Raw genomic sequence first — 16,973 nt, 5'->3', positions numbered from 1 at the left:
ACAGCGTGGGGTCAAGAGCTCCCGACTCCTGTCCCCCACTTCAAATAATTTTCTTGAAAACATGTGGATGCCAGCTTCAGCTGTGAGTTCAAAGAGCAGCACATTACACCCGCTCACCACAAAGGGAAGGTTCGAGAAGCAACAGCAGACACCACCAAAGTAGTTTTTTAAACATAAAAAAGAAACTTTAAATCCCTTGCATCTTGTATTTCTTTAGCTGACAGCTGAGAAAATAACAAAAAGAACTTTATGTCCCACCTTGGACCCCGTGGCACCGACAGGACGAGGGCAAGACCGAGTGAGCGCCCTACTGAAGCACTCAAACGGCCGAAGTGGCTCTGCCTGCGAGGCTGGCCAGAGCGGGAGGGGAGCTCCAGCACGGCCCCCAGGACAGAGCCAGGTGAGCCTGGGCGTCACCAACAGAAGCCCGTCCCCTCCAGGCCCTGATTTGGGCCACCCCTAAAATGGTCTTGACACAGAGATGAAGATAGCTGGTTGGTCGTTTCTGTGTTGGGTTATTTTCACAGGGACATCACTGAACATTCCACAGGAGACCGACAAGCCAAAGGCAACATTTCATCCATGGCTTTGAATGATTTATTTCAACCCTCCGCTTTCTGGCCTTAAAGAAACAAATCGCACACAAAATAAAAAACGTTAACTCCATCAATGCTGGAAGACAGCAAGCTAAAAAAGGCCAAGAAAGTGTCAACTTACAAGTTCAACTTACAAAGAAGAGCCTGCACGGAGCCAGGAAGCACTGCATGGCGCCACACACACACCTGTCTCTGCCTCCAGCCCAGACATCTCATGACCCCACCAGCAAAGTGTGTTTCCTGTCTCCACCTTGTCCATGAAGACACCCACCTCTGCTCCCCTACCCAGCAGCTGTCTCCACCCCACCCTTCGTCCCCTGACACACCTGGCATTTGAGATGCCCAGGGTTCTGTGGGGTACTCGTCAGCCGACCACTGTCTTAAGTGTGAGCAGCCTGCTGGCCCCTCCAGAGCAGTTATAACAGATCCCAGCTCTCCACTCTAACCCTTTCTTTTAAAGGAACGCCACAGGTCCACGAAAACCCCCAGGCAGGGGAGCCGAAGCCACCCCAGCTTGAAGAGAGCAGAGGATTAATGCCAGGCTGGCATCAGTGAGGACGTGGGAGGGCCATGCCGGACACCGAGGGGGTCTGGGTCCATGGGCGGTGCTGCTGCAGTGACCAGATCACAGTCTGCCAGCAGGCACGTGTTGGGAGGTGACAGTCCACACCAGGGCAGGAACACGGCCCCCACGGCAGATGCTCCAGGTGGGCCGGACTTTGTTTAGTCGCTAAGTCATATCTGCCTCTTTTGTGACCCTGTGTACTGCAGACCACCAGGCTCCTCTGTCCACGGGATTTCCCAGGCAAGAATACTGAAGTGGTTGCCATTTCCTCTTCCAGAGGATCTTCCCCATTCAGGGATCAAACCTGGGTCTCCTGCATTGCAGGGGGATTCTTTACCTCTGAGCCACCAGTGAAGTCCTTTGGGCCCAACTTTGCAAAGGGTACAGATGTTGGCCAAGTCCCTGGGGCAGCCATGACCAGTTTGCACTGATCACAGACCCCCAGCCCCACCAAAGGCCTGAGGCATCCGGTAGGCCCCAAGGTCATAAGAGGCCAGAACTCTCGGGTCGCCGCTCTACCATGAAGTGTGGAAGGCTGGGGCCACATGTGTGTGAACAGGGATGACCACCCATCCCCCAAAAGTTCTGCAAGAAAGAGACGCTGCTCCCAGAAGAAGGATCCACAGCCGAGGTCTGCACCACGCCAAACAGTCGTGATGGAATGACACAGCGGAAGCCAGCAGGGGTACCGGGCTGCCACAGCCTCAGGACAGGGGCAGGAGGGGCTCATGCCTGCAAAACCCATCTTTCAGGTACAACTTCTGCAAATCCAAGAGCTGCTTCAAAATGGGGCAAGATGGGTGAGCGAGCCCGGGGCACTAGACATCTGATCATGCAGCCCTGACTTCTGTTCTTCTTAACCAGTTACAGAGCTGCCAGGAGGAGAAATGCAAATACATCCTGACGTCTCAGGCCCGGTATTTATGACAAAACCACGCACTTGGCCTGGGGACCATGTGTGACACCCCAGGGCCCCCAGTCTGCTGGGATCCCCAACTCAGAACAAGAGAGAGGCACCAGCCCAGAGTGAAGGTGTCCCCTTTCACTGCTCACACCTGAGCCTGAAGACGTACATGTTTAAACACGGCTCATACCTCGAGGCAGGGGATCCGGAGTCTGCCGCGTGCACCCCATTCCAGGTCTTCAGTGCAGTGGGATCAGGGCATGGCAGGCACCCCAGCCCTGAGGCAGAGGCGTCACATTCTGGGCGAGGTCCCAGTGGGCATCTACATCCCTGTGTCAGGGGCACAGTAGCGCCTTCCAACCCTCCTGTGGAGGCTGGTACAGCTCTAGCTCAGGGCTCCACTGCCTCCCACCAGCCACCAGTTCCAGGCGGCCCTGCTCCCCCTGCTGGCTCCCACCCACTGTGTCAGTTCTGGGTGGCAAACCCACCCCTCTAACTCAGCCCCACTGAAGAGCTTCTCCAGGTTCTTGAATTTTCAACATAAAGGATGAACTGGTGGTTACAGGTAAGGTTTCTTTTCACCTAGCTGAGGGCCAGTAGTGTTTCCACGGCCACTGCTTATTCTTCTGAGGATGTTTCTCAGAACACTCTTTGGTGCCTTTCTCCAGCATAGCTACAACTGGCCCATAACCTGCACCCCCCTACCTTCCCTGCCTCTTCTGGAGGGCCAGGGCCAGGAACAAGCACCTCAGTGCTGGCAACACTCAGGCAAGTGGGGCAAGTGGACTCGGGCTGACACCAGGTCTGTGCCATCCAGGAAAGCCGCAGCCAGGCTCCCGGGACAGCAGGGATGCACCCCAAGCTGGTGCCCTCCAGGCCCGAGGTCTGCACACCAGACTCCAGCCACATTTCTGAGTGTGCCCCTTGCAAACCTCATTTTTCTCAAAACATGAAAACTCCACATTCAGAAGTAAAACAGCGACACATACAAACGGTATGCCACAGTCAGATGGTCCACCCCAGGACTGATCCACAACGCACCTCACCAGAACACTAAGTCCAGTGGGGAAGCCTACCATCTTCTCCGCACATGGTCGGAAGGCAGTTAATATGATTCGATGTGCTTTCCAGTTTCAACAATCCATATTAAAACAGGCACGGAGAGATGCCACTTTAACGTGATTCTAAGTGTGTTCACGTCTACAGAAATGTGGGGGCCTTTGAATGCGCATGTTCATTTCTGTACATGAAGCCAAAGCCAGCATTACATGTGACGATTCAACACCACAAGCTGTCCCAGTTCAGCTGGGAAGATAATGAGCTGGCCCCTCACCCCCAAGTGCCACGGAGAGAGGCACAAGATGACACAGATGAGAAACAACCAGAAAGAGGAGGTGAAATTACCAAGAGAGGCCGTAAGGTCAGTGGGTAAAACTTCGATAAATGCAAATCTATAGCCTCCCTATGTACAAACAGTTGGAAAAGCAAGAGGAAAGGGAGGTACCAGTAGCCCCGGCATACGTAGCAGACAGAAGCTGGTCCAGCAGATGGAGATGGGGAAGGTGGGCTGAGAGCAGCCGTGACAACTGAGCGCCACACCCCATTATCACACTGGGAGGCTCACAAATACACTCCGCAGATTAGCCGGAGTGTCAAGGGAATGATTCTTCCTAAATTCATCTACAGCTTCAACGAATTCCAAGTAGACCAAAACCAAAAACGTGGATTTATTTTTGTTAAGAGTCAGATCGGCTGATTGGAACATTCACATAGAAAGTAAACAGGGAGTTCCCTGGTGGCCTAGTGGTTAGGATTCTGGGTTTTCACTGCCATGACCTGAGCTCAATTTCTGGGTAGGGAACTGAGATCCCGGAAGCCGTGTGGCACAGCCAAAAAAAAAAAAAGAAAGTCATCAAGAACAACCAGAAACATCATTAATGAAAGAAGAGAGATTAGAATTAAAACATTTTCAGAGCCACACGACAAGGCAAGGGAGTAACCATCGCAAGGCTGGGTAATTACAACAGTACGGATGGCCACATCACTGGACAGAACAGGCGGGAAATTGAGATGCAAGTACCAAACAAGCGCAGATACATACAGGGATTTAATACACAGAAGCAGTAACATTTCATACCAGTGACGGACTCACAGTGTTCTGACAACTAGGCAGCCAGCTAGAAAAAACTGAGGATACCTACTTCGTTTCTTACACCAAAATAGAATACAGATGAGTCAAAGATTGAATGGGGGACTTCCCTGGTGGCCCAGGGGTAACGACTCGCCACTCCCACTACAGGGAGCACAGGTTCAATCCCTGGTCTGGCAACTAAGATCCCACGCGCCATGTGGCACAGGAAAAAAAAAGTAAAAGATTTAAATGGAAAAATGAAGTTCTGGAATTACTACAGGAACTGATGAAAAAACTCCTTAAAATAACACTGGCGTAGGAGGGTCATTTTAATAATGACTTTTTTCTCTCCTAAAAAGAGTCTGATAGACTAAAACGCTGGGACTTCACAAACTGGGAAAAACATGTGCCATTTGGCAGGTAATGAACTAACTGCCTCATATTATAAGGAGCTCCTAAAAGTCACTAAAATCTTCAATTGAAGGCACGGCTGAACCGCTTCGGCGGCTGAGACTCGAGGAGTGAGAATCCAGAGAACAGAGACAAGCACCACCCACCAGGGCAGGCTTTTCCTGGCCAGCAGTGCTGCGCACCGGGACAGCAGAGCAGGAGCCTGGAGCCGGCAGACACACGGGGCGAGCCCCGGGCTCCCCACAGCCAGAACTGGATCCTGTAGAAGAGGAACCCTCCAGGAGGCACCCATGTTCTGTGAGCAGCTCTCCCCAAGGCACATGCCAGCCACCAGCTGCGCCGAGTCGTGCAGAGAGCAGCTGCCAAGAAGATGAAAGCTAAGCAGAGAATTTAGCAACCTGACTCAGGAAGGGCTACACCCTTGCCTGTGTCAAGGCAAACCTGACACAGATTGCTCTCGAGTGGACACAGGCCTTCTGCCCGTCCTCTGTCTGCTGGACACAGGACATCACCATCCAGGGACGGTTTCTCACACCCACCTCCATACACTACCAAGCATACCAGGGGATGGGACCAGGCCCCAGAAAACCAAGAGGGTGCAAAGGACCAAAACGAACAAACATCAACTATCTGAAAAACAGAAACAATGTCTCATAATGTTTAAAATACACAGAAAATTAAAGCACAGAAAAACAATAGCACTGAAGGCCGAAGACAAAGATTAATGGAGTTAAAATATTGTTGGATGATTACTTCGTCTGGGAATTAGTAAAAGAAAAACAACTAATTTATGGTCAACTCTAATAAACCAAGGTTTCATATTAAACTGCCTCGTATAACCACTAGCAGAACAGAAATGTACAACACCAGCGAAGAGAATAGAGAACAAATACTTTAAAATGCTTGATTTATCCAAAAGGCAGCAAGAAGGAAATACACAGAAAAAAGAACAGATGGAACAAATGAAAAACAGTACGACGGAGGCTTTAATCCCCACTCCCCAAATCGGTATTAACTGTAAATAGTCTTAAATACTCCTATTAACAGATTGGATCAAAACAAAACAAAAGCAAACTATATGCTCTTACCCAAGACATAACCTTAAATATAAAGGTACAAAGACATCAAATGAGAAAGGATAACAAAAATGATATTGTGCAAATATAAACCCAGAACAGACCTGGATTAGCTACACTGTATCAGACAAGGCTGCCTTTAAGGAGAAAAGCATCTCCAAAGACAAAAAAGGGACATTTCATCCAGAAAAGGGTCAGTTTAGTAAGATATAACCATCTTAAAACTCTAAGCTCCTAGTAACACAGCTTCAGGACAAAAAGCAAAGCTTGATAGAACTAAACGACACATGAACCTTTAAGTAATTCAAATGGAAACTGTCATATCTTTCTCATAATTGATACACAAGGAGATTAAAAAAAATCAGTAAGAATACATAAAAATCTAAAAAAATCACAGTTAGCAAACTCAACCCAACCACACACGGGATGTGCTCAGCATGTAACAACTGCAGACCACCAGACAGCTGAACATCCGTCGGAATCAACCACCTGCTGGGCCCCAGCAAACGTCCGAGGACTTAAGTTCTTTAGCTCAGTTCTCTAACCACATTGGAACTGTGCTTGAAATCAATCAAAAAGAGTACTAGGAAATCCCCCAAAGTTTGGAAATCTAGAGAAACCACTGGTGAATATCAGATGGAGTCCCCAGAGGGCTACAGACGGAGGGGCTTCCGATAAGGAAAGGTCTGAGACCTGCCTCAAGAAAAGCAGGCAGTCAAGAGCAAGGCTGGTTACCTAATATGTAGGACCACTGAAAAATAAAGACGTGGGGTCTTTGATCCAAAAATCAGGTAAACAGTACCATTAAAAGTACTAAGATGTTTTCTCTTTTTTCTGTGGTTTCTCTCCCAACTTATTACAGTGTTTTTTGTTACTTAATGCTTTTCTAGGAAAAATTAAAGTTTTAGTGTTAAGTAAGCCACTGGTGAAAGGAGAAACAAGGATGGAAATTAGGAAAAGTCGCAAAGTGAATGATGATGTCAAGTCTTCGATCAGCAGTTTGATGTAACCCCAGTCAAACACCAACAGCTGAGAAGCCACTTCTAAAACTGGGCTGGGGGACTCTCCTGGCCGGCCAGTGGTTAAAGGCTCCTGGCTTCCACTGCAGGGAGCACGGGTTCAATCCCTGGCTGGGGAATTAAGATCCCATGTGTTTCACGGTGCAGCCAAAATGTATTTTTTTTTAATTAAAAAAAAAATTGAGTTGGAAATGCAAAGGACTAATAATAGGTAAAACCACCCTGAAGAAGAATAAAGCTGCCAGCATCAAGACTCATTAAAAAGCCTCCGCAATCAACACAGGTAGCACTGGTGTGGGAGAGACAGACAGACCAGGGACAGGAGCTCTCACTCTCACATGTACACAGGTGACTGACCACAATGATGCCGGAGCAAAAGGGTGCTGCTCAACTGGACAGCCACCCAGAACATGACCCCTGACCCTGCCACACACCAGGCACTCCAGATGGGCATGGCTCTAAATGTGAAAGAGAAAACAAAAAGCTTCTACAATATGACAGAGCACACTGTCTTCAGGACCTGGGGATAAGCAAAAATTTCTTAAATAGTACACCAAAAGCACACAGCAAGGGACTTCCCTGGTAATCCAGTGGCTAAGATTCTGTGCTATTACAGAAGGCCCAGATTTGATCCCTGGTCAGGGAACTAGATCCCATGTGCTTCAAATAAGACCTGGTACAGTCAAATAAAAATTTTAAAAAAAAATTTTTTTAAGCACAAAGCAAATGAAAAACTCAAAAAACTGAACTACACTAAAATTAAGAATATCTGTTGATCAGAAGAAAGTGAAAAGGCAGCCAACAGTGAGAGAAAACATTTGTAATACACATGTCTGAAAAAAGTCTCGTATCTCAAATCTTTAACAAACCTCCACAAATCAATAAGAAAAAGACAACTCATAGATAAAAAATGGGCAAGACTTGAAAGGCACAAAAGAAGAAACCCACACAGCTAACAAGAGCATGAAAAGGTGTTCAATGTCATCAGTCACCTGAAAATCACAAATTAAAACCCAAACGAGGGACCGCTATACATCCAGAGGAAGGGCTAGAGACTGAAAAAGGGACCGTAGATGCCAATGTAATTAAAATTCCAATATGGCGCCCGAGGACCACTTTGGAAAAATCTACCGAAATTGGACAGACATAACCCCGGGACCCAACAATCCCACACCTAAGAGAACTGCCAACCAAAGTGCACACGGGCTGCACCAGAAGAAACAGGCAGAGCAGCCCATCCAGGACACTCAGCTCTGGGTGACCGTAGACTCCTACGTGGAGAAGCATATGGCAGGGAGGATAGGTAGACCACCCCTGGCCACCCAGCAGTAACTTGGGAACTCAGGCGTGAAGCTAAGGAAGGAAACCAGACACTCACCAATACTTCCTGTCAGGCTCCATTTTTACCAACTTGAAAGGCAGGCAAAATTATTCCAAAACATAAGAAGACAGGCAGTAATCTCTGTGGAGGAAAGACTAGGGCGCCCCAGGGAAGCTTTGCCTGCTGGAATGTTTTGTATCTGCCCTTGAGGTGGTTCTGTGACTGTGTTCACTTAGCCACACCCTCTGGTGCCTCAGATGGAAAACAATCTGCCTGCAATCTGAGAGACCTGGGTTCGACCCCTGGGTTGGGAAGATCCCCTGGAAGAGGGAATAGCTACCCACTCCAGTATTCTTGCCTGGAGAATTCCATGGACAGAGGAGCCTGGCGGGCTACAGTCCATGAGGCCCTGAAGAGTCAGATATGACTGAGCAACTAACACTCACATTTTTCATTTCACTTAGCCCACATATATCAAGCTGTATGTGAGATTTATGTGCTTTGCCTTACGTATACTATGTTCCCAAAGAATTTACCAAAAGCTCAACAACTCCATAAAAGGTGAGCAAAAAGCACAGACAATTCCTGGAAAGAGAAATGCCCACCTTCACTCCAGGGAAGCCAAGACTTGTCATCACCCTCGGGCCAATGGAGAGGAGAGGCCGAGCTCAGCCGCGGAGCTACAGCGCTGACCCGCACATGGGTCCTTGAGGAGAAGCTCCTGCTCTCTGATACAGGGATCCCAGACCCAGGTAGCTTCCTACAGTACTTCCTCAAATGTATAGAAATGCTTGTGTACACATATTCACTGTGGCTTTGTTCGTAACAATGAAAGCCTGGAGAGACGACACCAACAAGACAGTCCCCAAGGACTTCCTGGTGGTCTAGCAATTAAGACTCCACACTCCCAGTGCCGGGGAGGGGGGGGGGGGCCTGGCTTCGATCCCTGATCGTGCACGCTGCAACTAAAGATCCCACATGTCAGATAACTAAGACCCGGGTCAGCCTAATAAATTAAAAAAAAAAAAAAAACCCAGAGTCCCTAGCAAGACAGTTGTGGGTGACCTCAGCAGAGGATGGCGTCAGGGTCATGGAACACGAGAGGCACACGCGGATAATCCAGTCACCAGACAGACAGGCAGGGAAAAGCTGTTCAGTACTTAACGCTCAGATAAGCCTGGCTCAGTTCGGTGGCCCTGGGGTGCAAGGCTGCTCACCGTGGCATGGACCCACGTCTCCCAGACCTGTGGGACCACAATCCTTTTGTGTAAGGAATACAACTAGTTCCCAGTGGCCATCAGGGAACATGCCCTCCTGCTCTGCCCGACCCAGCCCCGCCAGGAGTGGGGTGACAACGCCGCACGCACCTGGGAGGAAAGTGAGTTCTTGTGGGTCTTCTTGTAGATCAGCGTCGGGCAGATGAAGCAGATGAGGCTTCCCATGGTGGCTCCCGTGAGGCCCAGGATTGTCTCCACTGGCAGGAGAGCGACAGGGAGGGGTGAGCTTCCAGCGAGCAGGGTGAGGAGCCATCTTCCCACGAGGACCCTTCTGCGCATGCTGCTGGACAGCAGCAAGGAGCAGGGCATAGCCTGCTGTGCTCACAAAGACAGCGGGGCTGTCCACCCTGACACCGTGATGAAGGGCTGCATGGGGCCAGCCTCAGGTGGGCCCTCCCTCTCTGAACCTTGGCTTCCCTGCCAGCGAGGTGAGCTTAACAGCACCTCCTGCCCCATGCTAGGCCCACATCACTGCTCCTGCTCCTTGTAGAGTGTCCGGGCACCCAGCGGGGGTCTCTGGGCCAGCTCATTTTACATCACCCCACCTGGTGCCCAGCGAGTGACCCAGCAGAGCCTGTCCTGGTTTGTGGGGAAGCCAGGAGTGTGGGGGGCCTCAGGGTTACTGCCTGGAGGGCATGTAGGGCCCACTGGATGTCTGAGGACAATAAGCTTTATCTGTGCTGGAGCAGGGCCCTGCCCCTTTTCCCTCAGTGACGTGTCAACAAAATCAGGAGTCAGAAGGAAGGAAGGAACTGCTTGGTAACCGCCAACTCGCACATCAGGCCTGGCAGCTCCACCCACGTGTTTGTGGTCCCATCAAGCTGCAGCGTTTTCTCCCTAGCCTTTCTCAGGGCGTCAAAGAAAAGAGAACCCAAGAGTCTCTGGACCTGTTTTTTTGCCCAGAGAGGATGGTGGCAAGACTGAGTGTCTTGGTTGAACACCAAAGAGGCAGGGGCGCACAAGAGCAGGACGGGGTCAGGGAGGGTGGGGTAAGCCGGTGGGAGTCTGGTCACTGGAGCAGCCCCCCGCCTTACCGTTTGGGATCATCATTCCACCGACCATGGTTCCGAACACAACCGAGAGGGTGAGGGCTTTAAACCGCAGGGGCGGCATGTAGCCTCCAGCGGCGAAGGTCCCGTCTTTTTGCTATATGAAAGAAAATAAAAACAAGATTTAGAAATGACCAATTTCCTCTCCACTCTCCTGTAAGCACGTCCCTAAAGGGCTTTGCCAACACCCCAGGCGGGTTGGCCTGGGAGGCGGTGGGTGAGCACTCCCAGCACAGGCAGCTGTGCCTGAATGTGAACCTGCAACCAGAAGCTTGGAGCCCCAGAAGGCCCAGGCTGCTCCTCACAGCAGCTATGGGGGTAACTTCATTCTGAGAAACTCGGAACAAACCCTTCCGTCCTCCTTTTAGAGCAGTGCTGTGACAGAGATTTTTTAAAGCACCGCCTGGCACAGGAGGCAGAGCACAGCCCCACTCACAGTAACACACAGCAGTTTCAGGGTGCGGTGGGCCCCCCATGTGCACAGACAGGCTCAGCTTTGCCATCCTTGCCTCCAGCAGGTGAGTCCAGGAAGAAGACAAGGGGAGAAGTCACAACATGCTACAGTCAAGCCCAAGAGACCATCTCTGGCCTCGGCCTCCGCACCCAAAGGCACAGGGGCACCGGAAGCATCTCATCAGGCCGTGGTGGGAGGTGATGGGAGAGAAGCTTCTAGAACAGTGCTGTGCACACAGGAAGGGCCGACCATGATTACTCTTGCTGGGCTAGGAAAACACCACTCAAGTGAAGCTTCAACCCTTCTCGAACTACAGTTTGGAGGCACCCAACATCCAGAATTGACTTGCAATGGTGGCTTTCTCAGAACCGACTGGAGAGGGTGGGTGTTAGGTCTATACCTTCTGGCTCAGCATCCTGCAGAAATTTCCCCAGGAAACACTCTAAGAGGAGAAGAAACAAGCAGCTACATGCATCAAGGGGTCACAGGAGTTATCTGCGAAAGGTCAAGGGTGACCAGGAGACGTCAAGCAACGACTAGGAGGTGAGAGCAAGGGCGCAGTGATGCTGGGGGTTTCTATGGATACACGTGGACTGGAGACAGAAAATGCAGCGAGAGGAAATCTGCAGAGATGCACACAGACACTGAGGGGAGCAGAGGCCATTCGCGTGAGGATGGAGACATGCAGGTAAGCTTTCCACTCGAGTTAACATTGCCTTTATCATCGGTACTGATGTTGTAATTTTAAAAATGATAAAAATGGGTTACATACAGAGACACAAATGCTTCTCAGATATGAAGCACACATGTGCATCAAACGAGGACCCCAGGGCTCCAAGAGCTAGCCTGCTGTGCCCCCCAAGGGGACAGAGCCTCGCGTGGTGCCCAGGGGCGCCTGGACAGCCAACTGGGGCAGGGGTCGGGCAGCCAGCTTTTCAGGCAGGGGCTCTGCCTCAAGGTGCTGGCCTTGGTGGCAGAATCCAAGGGAGGCTGACTCAACCACGTGCCAGCCACTAGACCACAAGCCTGGTTCCAGCTGTCCTAAGTAGCCACCTTCCCTGCCTGCCTACTGGACTCTCCCCTCCCCGCCTCTGTGGCCTAAGCAGTTCAACTGACCACCAGGAGTCCAGGCTCAAGGACTTGGGCAGGAACACAAGAACCACCACAGAGAGACAGGGCCAACTCCATGCCCTCGCCCTGGGGCATGAGCTACCACACCTGTACCACCTGTTGTCAGCTGGGCAGCAGTTAGTGGGGGAGTCTGGGTTCCAACTGTACATTTGAAAACTGCTCACACAGGACTACATGGAGCTGGGCCTACACATACGACAGCAAACGAAACAGCCTCTCTCAGGGCTCAGATGTCTTCTGTCAAACTGTTAAAACTTTCTGTTACACGAACCTAAAGAGAACAGTGGCCTGACCCCAGCACTGATCGGCCCACCTGGCCGGCCATTACACATGCCTGTCAGTCAAGCCGGCTCTCCTGAGTTCCCACCTGCTCCTCTCCCACGGGTTCATGCTGCAGCAAGCCCCCGATTCCCACGACTCCCCCAACGGAGGACAGCAGGGCAATCACAGGACACGGGCCTAAGCTGCTTGGGCGCTGAGCCTGACTCCACGCCTCCTGCAGGAACCAACCTGGCTGATCTGGCACTCTTTCCTCCAAAGTTGGTTGGTTTAAAAAAAAAAAAAAACACACCCTATTAAAAGATTCCATCTTAACTGGAGTTTCTGATTTTTAACTAGAAAAAGCTCTGCCTGCTACTGCCCAGGAAAACAAGGAACTAGCAAAAGCCACTTGAGGACAATGTAACTGAGGTCAGGACAGCAAGGATTCTGGGCAGAACGCCATCCGAGGGGCCCTGAGCACCTTACCTGCTGCTCGAAGAGCAGAGTGTTCAAGGCCTGTCTGCAGGGCAGGATCATCATGGGGAAGCCCACGGCCACGGACATCATGAAGCCCACACGGATCATCTCAGTCACCAGGTTGGAGGGGAAATGCATGAGCACGTTGCCCTCGGTGGCCTCGGTGAAGCTCACGTAGCCGAAGAAGCCCACCTGCAGGGGGGCCGACAGCAGGGGACACGTGGCGGGAGAGGCACACCCTCTCGGGAACGGCCTCGAACCTCGTCACAAGCAGCTGTAGCAGGACCAAAGCCCACCAGCTCCTGACTCATACAAGTCCTCTCTGATGAACAGAGGCGGAAGCCCTGAAGGTGAGACTCCCACGTGGCTTCTCCCTGCTTGGACAGCGAGGCACCAAGAGAAGGGAGCTGCCTGCTTGGAAAGTGAGCAGAGGCATGCCCCACAAGCCCCACGGAGGGGCTGAATTTAATGTGGCTCAAAACCCAAACTTGGGAACCGAGGGGTAAACTGCTGTCCCCACAGGCTGAATGAACAACAATCTGATGGACCATTCGGAAAAACCGACAAGAGTGGGGGAACCACAAGGTTCAGGAAAACAAGTCAGACTCTCAACGAATTTATAACTCTATCTGCCATGTAAAAAAACAATGAAGAGAATTTAGAAGACTGGAGGGGACCATCTACTGAAACGTGAGCTGCATCTGTGTCCACGGGCTGGAGCTTGTGATTTTCTTGCTCTGCTATTTCTCGAGTTCCTCACTGCTGCACCACCTTTCTCCAGTGAGTCAGCAGAGGTCGTGCGGAGGCTCCAGGCCCTGGGTTGAGGTGCCCACGCTCCTCCGGGGATGGAGACACCAACACCACCTGGAGAGTCAGCTCCCTGCCGGCCCTCGAGCTGAGTGGAGCTGCCCTTTGGCCACCGGGATGGGAAGAAGCAAGGACAGGCCTGCACTGGGGACTGGAGGAGCTGGGGGAGGGGAAGGGGCATGAACGGGTTCCTACCGTGACGTAGAAGGTAGTGACCACGTTGAGGGAGGAGGCAAAGATGGAGCTCATGGTTTTCACTGATGGCTCATCCAGGCTGTCGTACGTGGGCAGGACCTGGCTGTAAAAATAACCAGCAACTTCGCGGAGCCGACTCGCCTCTCCCAGGCCCCCAGCCAAGTCTCCAACACCTGCCTTCCCACGACGCTGGCCGCCACCAGCGCTGAGGCCGGGCTCACACAACACTACGGACGGCACTCGGCGCGTTCCCTGCACGCACTCTCTGTAAACATTTCAGAAGTGCCACAGGATGAAAGGCCGTTTGTTCCACTGCAGCAGGAGCGTGACCGCTCCAGGGAGCTCCGGGCTGGGCTAAGCAGCCCGTGTTTACAGGGGAAGCAGGAAGCGGTTCAGAGCGTCGCTGTCAAAAGAATGGAAAGTTAAACAAACAAGCCGGGCCGCCTGCCCATCTCAGCGCCTCAGTAAGGGGCTCAGAGCCGGCATGGACCCAGCTCTAGGACGGAGCGCGGCTGCAGCCCCACGGCCCAGGGCCAGCAGGGCAGCGCTGCCGGGTGAGGGACGGATGTGTCCACGTGGGCTCTCTGCAAACGGCAGGTAGGGAGCCGGCACCTGAGAAAGGTGGGCCACACGGAGGCAGACAGGGAGGGGCGGGCACCCTGTGCAGCTCTGAGAGGAGACAGCAGGGTAACGCTGTGCTGAGGGCTCAGGCTTGGCACCCAGGGAGTCAAGGCCGGCGGTCATGCCACACGGGAGGCCGGGAGGGGGCGCAGCAGGATGTTAAGTGAAAAGCACGACAGTCAGCAGAGCCAAACCCCAAAACCAACTTAAAAAAAGGTGAAAGGAGAACAAAGAGGACCCACTAATGTTACTAACAGCAAATGACAAGGATGGGGGAGGCCTGGCTGGCAGAAGCTGGCACCGTCCCTGGCCCTACACTGTCCCACTGGCCACTGCTGGTGGGCAAGAGTCACCGTGGACAGCTGTCCCCACCTCGGTCCTACAGAGGGGAGTCAGCGGCCACACGCACACACACCCATGCAGACCAGGGAGGTGGCAGAGGACCTGCAGGGGGACTGCCCAGCTCCTAGGGCCAGGGCCAGGGCCACGCCAGGGAGCCCCAGCACCAGATCTCAGGGCAGGGGCGTCCCCAGCACACACGGGGGGAAGCCCCTGCCCAGGAGCCGCTGAGGGGAGGGGCTGTGCCCACATGTGAGGATGGATGGGTGTGGCAAGGCTGTGGTGCCCGCCTTCCTCAATCCTGCCTGTGGCACCTGCAGAGCACCTGCTCATCTCACCAAGCAGCCGATGACTCAGTTTACCTGAGTCAGAGGTGTCTGCCTGCCCCGCACAGGCTGGGCCTCCATGCGCTCTGTGCTCTCTCTGAGCTGCGCTGGGGGCCTGCTGGTCCTGTGCCGCCCTGTACTCATCTACCTCGAAGTCAGACCAGGGAGGGCTGCACACTGACGGCCCAGCAGAGGCCCAGCCCATCCAGGGTGGGGAGACCAGCCAGGCAGCAGGGCCCATGGCCACCTGGCAAGGGCAGCAGGGCTCCCAGCCTGCATGCCCTTCAGGGCCAGATGTGCAGGGAAGAGCCCCAGCTCTAGACCCTCGGCTCCACTCCCCAGGTGATATGGGCACATCCCCAGGCCCCGCGCCTTCCGTGAGCTGCAGACAGAATATGAGCTCACAACCCGCCCCTTTCCAGAACCCATAACTCAACCTGAGAACCAAGCCCAAGAGACCCACTTGATGACAGAGCAGCCCCCACCAGAAAGCCAGACCAAACCCACAGGAAAAAAGGACAATCGGTAACTAGGTACACGGCAAAAGGATGTAGCTTCTGTCACCAACTCTAACAGGGACGTTAAACAGCAAGAGCGGAGTGTGCTCTGGCGGAAACCGAGCTGCCAAGCGAGACGAGAAGTGGGAACGACGATTTGGATCTCGCGTGTGGGTGTAAACACAGCAGTCGGAACAAGTCTCATCTGTCACGTTAGTTTACAACTGGCACGGTTCACGCCCGTGGAGCTGCAGGGGGCTGCTCTGCCAGACCCCCGCCACCGACGGTCCTTTCTTGTCCCGGCCGGATTTACGCCTCTTTTGAGCAGGGTTACCACCCGGCCGGGCATGGATCGTAGGTTCCTGTCATTTGGTGGAGAAGGTAAGGCTGCTGGAATTATGGAAATCACTGCTCTGCATTTACAGAGCCCCAAGTGCCAGAGCGCATGCCTGCTCAAACGCACACACGTGTGCGCGCACACAGGCACACACACACGCGCCTCTGAAAGCGTCCCAGCAGCAGTCTGAAGTCAATGTTTGCGCAATTCCCTCTTAAATATTCTCACACGAATAGCTAAACTCTGGCAAAATGCTTGGGACTCTGTGAGTCAGATGGTTCGGGGCTGTGCTGTGCTCCCCACAGCCAACTCTGCTCGTGGGGGATTTGGCAAACTGGGCGTTGTCGCCAACAGTGCCGGCAACACATCTCGGGAACAGTCAATTTCTCTCCCGGTAAACACAGAACTCCCGCCCTGAACCCGGAGTGGGAGAGGCCACGGTGAAGAACACCTTCCTCCTCATGGCCTGGATCACCCACTGAAAGAAACGGTGCTTCCCGCCCCCAGGATGGCAGCCTCCCCTTGCAACACTCACCCCCAGGGCCCCAGGAGCAGGTAGTACTTACGACTGGCAGGCAAAGGACATGCCAAAGATGGGGATGCAGCGGAAGACGCCCTCCCAGCGGATGTAACTGACCCGCTGCAGCCACTGCCCACCGAAGAGGCCGTGCTTGAAGGAGGAGAGCACGATCTGCGAGGAGAAGGAAGCGGGACTCGGCACAGGGCAGCACACACAGGTGGGACTCGGGCCAGGGCCGGGCAGGGCACCGAGACAGCCGGCACCACAGTGCAGGCCCCGCACAGGGCAGCCTGTTGCCACCGGCTGGAGGGGCTGGGGGGGCTGCAGGGGCTGGGAGTGGTGTGTGGCCCCAGGGTTTCGGCTCTCTGCTGTGCCACCAGCTGGCCAGGTGCTGCCCAGAGGAGCTGTGGGGCCTCCTGGCACCAGGGGCGGCTGCCCATCCAGGGCTACAGATGGTAAGCAATGAGCCCCACCTGCTGTGCACACCCCAGTCGCCTCCAGGTCAGGACAGTCCCCCAAGCTGGCAGGTCCTTGCCAGTCCTGTGCAGACATAATTTAAAAGACAGACCCATCAAGGACAGGGCTGCCTGGAGAAGCAGAGGAAGGATCACTGGGCTGGCCCTCAGAGCCGAGGGGCACTGGAGACACCACCCGGGGCT

At 53.2% G+C, this 16,973-nt stretch overlaps 1 protein-coding gene across 7 annotated transcripts in view; it reads right to left on the bottom strand.

The window, feature by feature from the left end:
- Positions 1 to 16,973, bottom strand: part of SLC38A10 (solute carrier family 38 member 10) — a 40,384-nt gene that overhangs the window by 13,887 nt on the left and 9,524 nt on the right. For all 7 annotated transcript variants that reach the window (XM_060394959.1, XM_060394960.1, XM_042256755.1 and 4 more), the window contains exons 6-10: positions 16,361 to 16,485; positions 13,675 to 13,777; positions 12,682 to 12,864; positions 10,335 to 10,446; positions 9,391 to 9,497 (exon numbers count right to left, since the gene is read on the bottom strand). In XM_060394959.1, coding sequence (XP_060250942.1) covers positions 9,391 to 9,497; positions 10,335 to 10,446; positions 12,682 to 12,864; positions 13,675 to 13,777; positions 16,361 to 16,485 — 630 coding nt within the window. The remainder of the gene's footprint in view (positions 1 to 9,390; positions 9,498 to 10,334; positions 10,447 to 12,681; positions 12,865 to 13,674; positions 13,778 to 16,360; positions 16,486 to 16,973) is intronic.

Source organism: Ovis aries, chromosome 11 (genome assembly GCF_016772045.2).
Source record: "Ovis aries strain OAR_USU_Benz2616 breed Rambouillet chromosome 11, ARS-UI_Ramb_v3.0, whole genome shotgun sequence".
In the NCBI taxonomy this organism is placed as follows: domain Eukaryota; kingdom Metazoa; phylum Chordata; class Mammalia; order Artiodactyla; family Bovidae; genus Ovis; species Ovis aries.
Note: the sequence above shows the minus strand (reverse complement) of the source record. Positions and strands in the feature narration are given on the sequence as shown.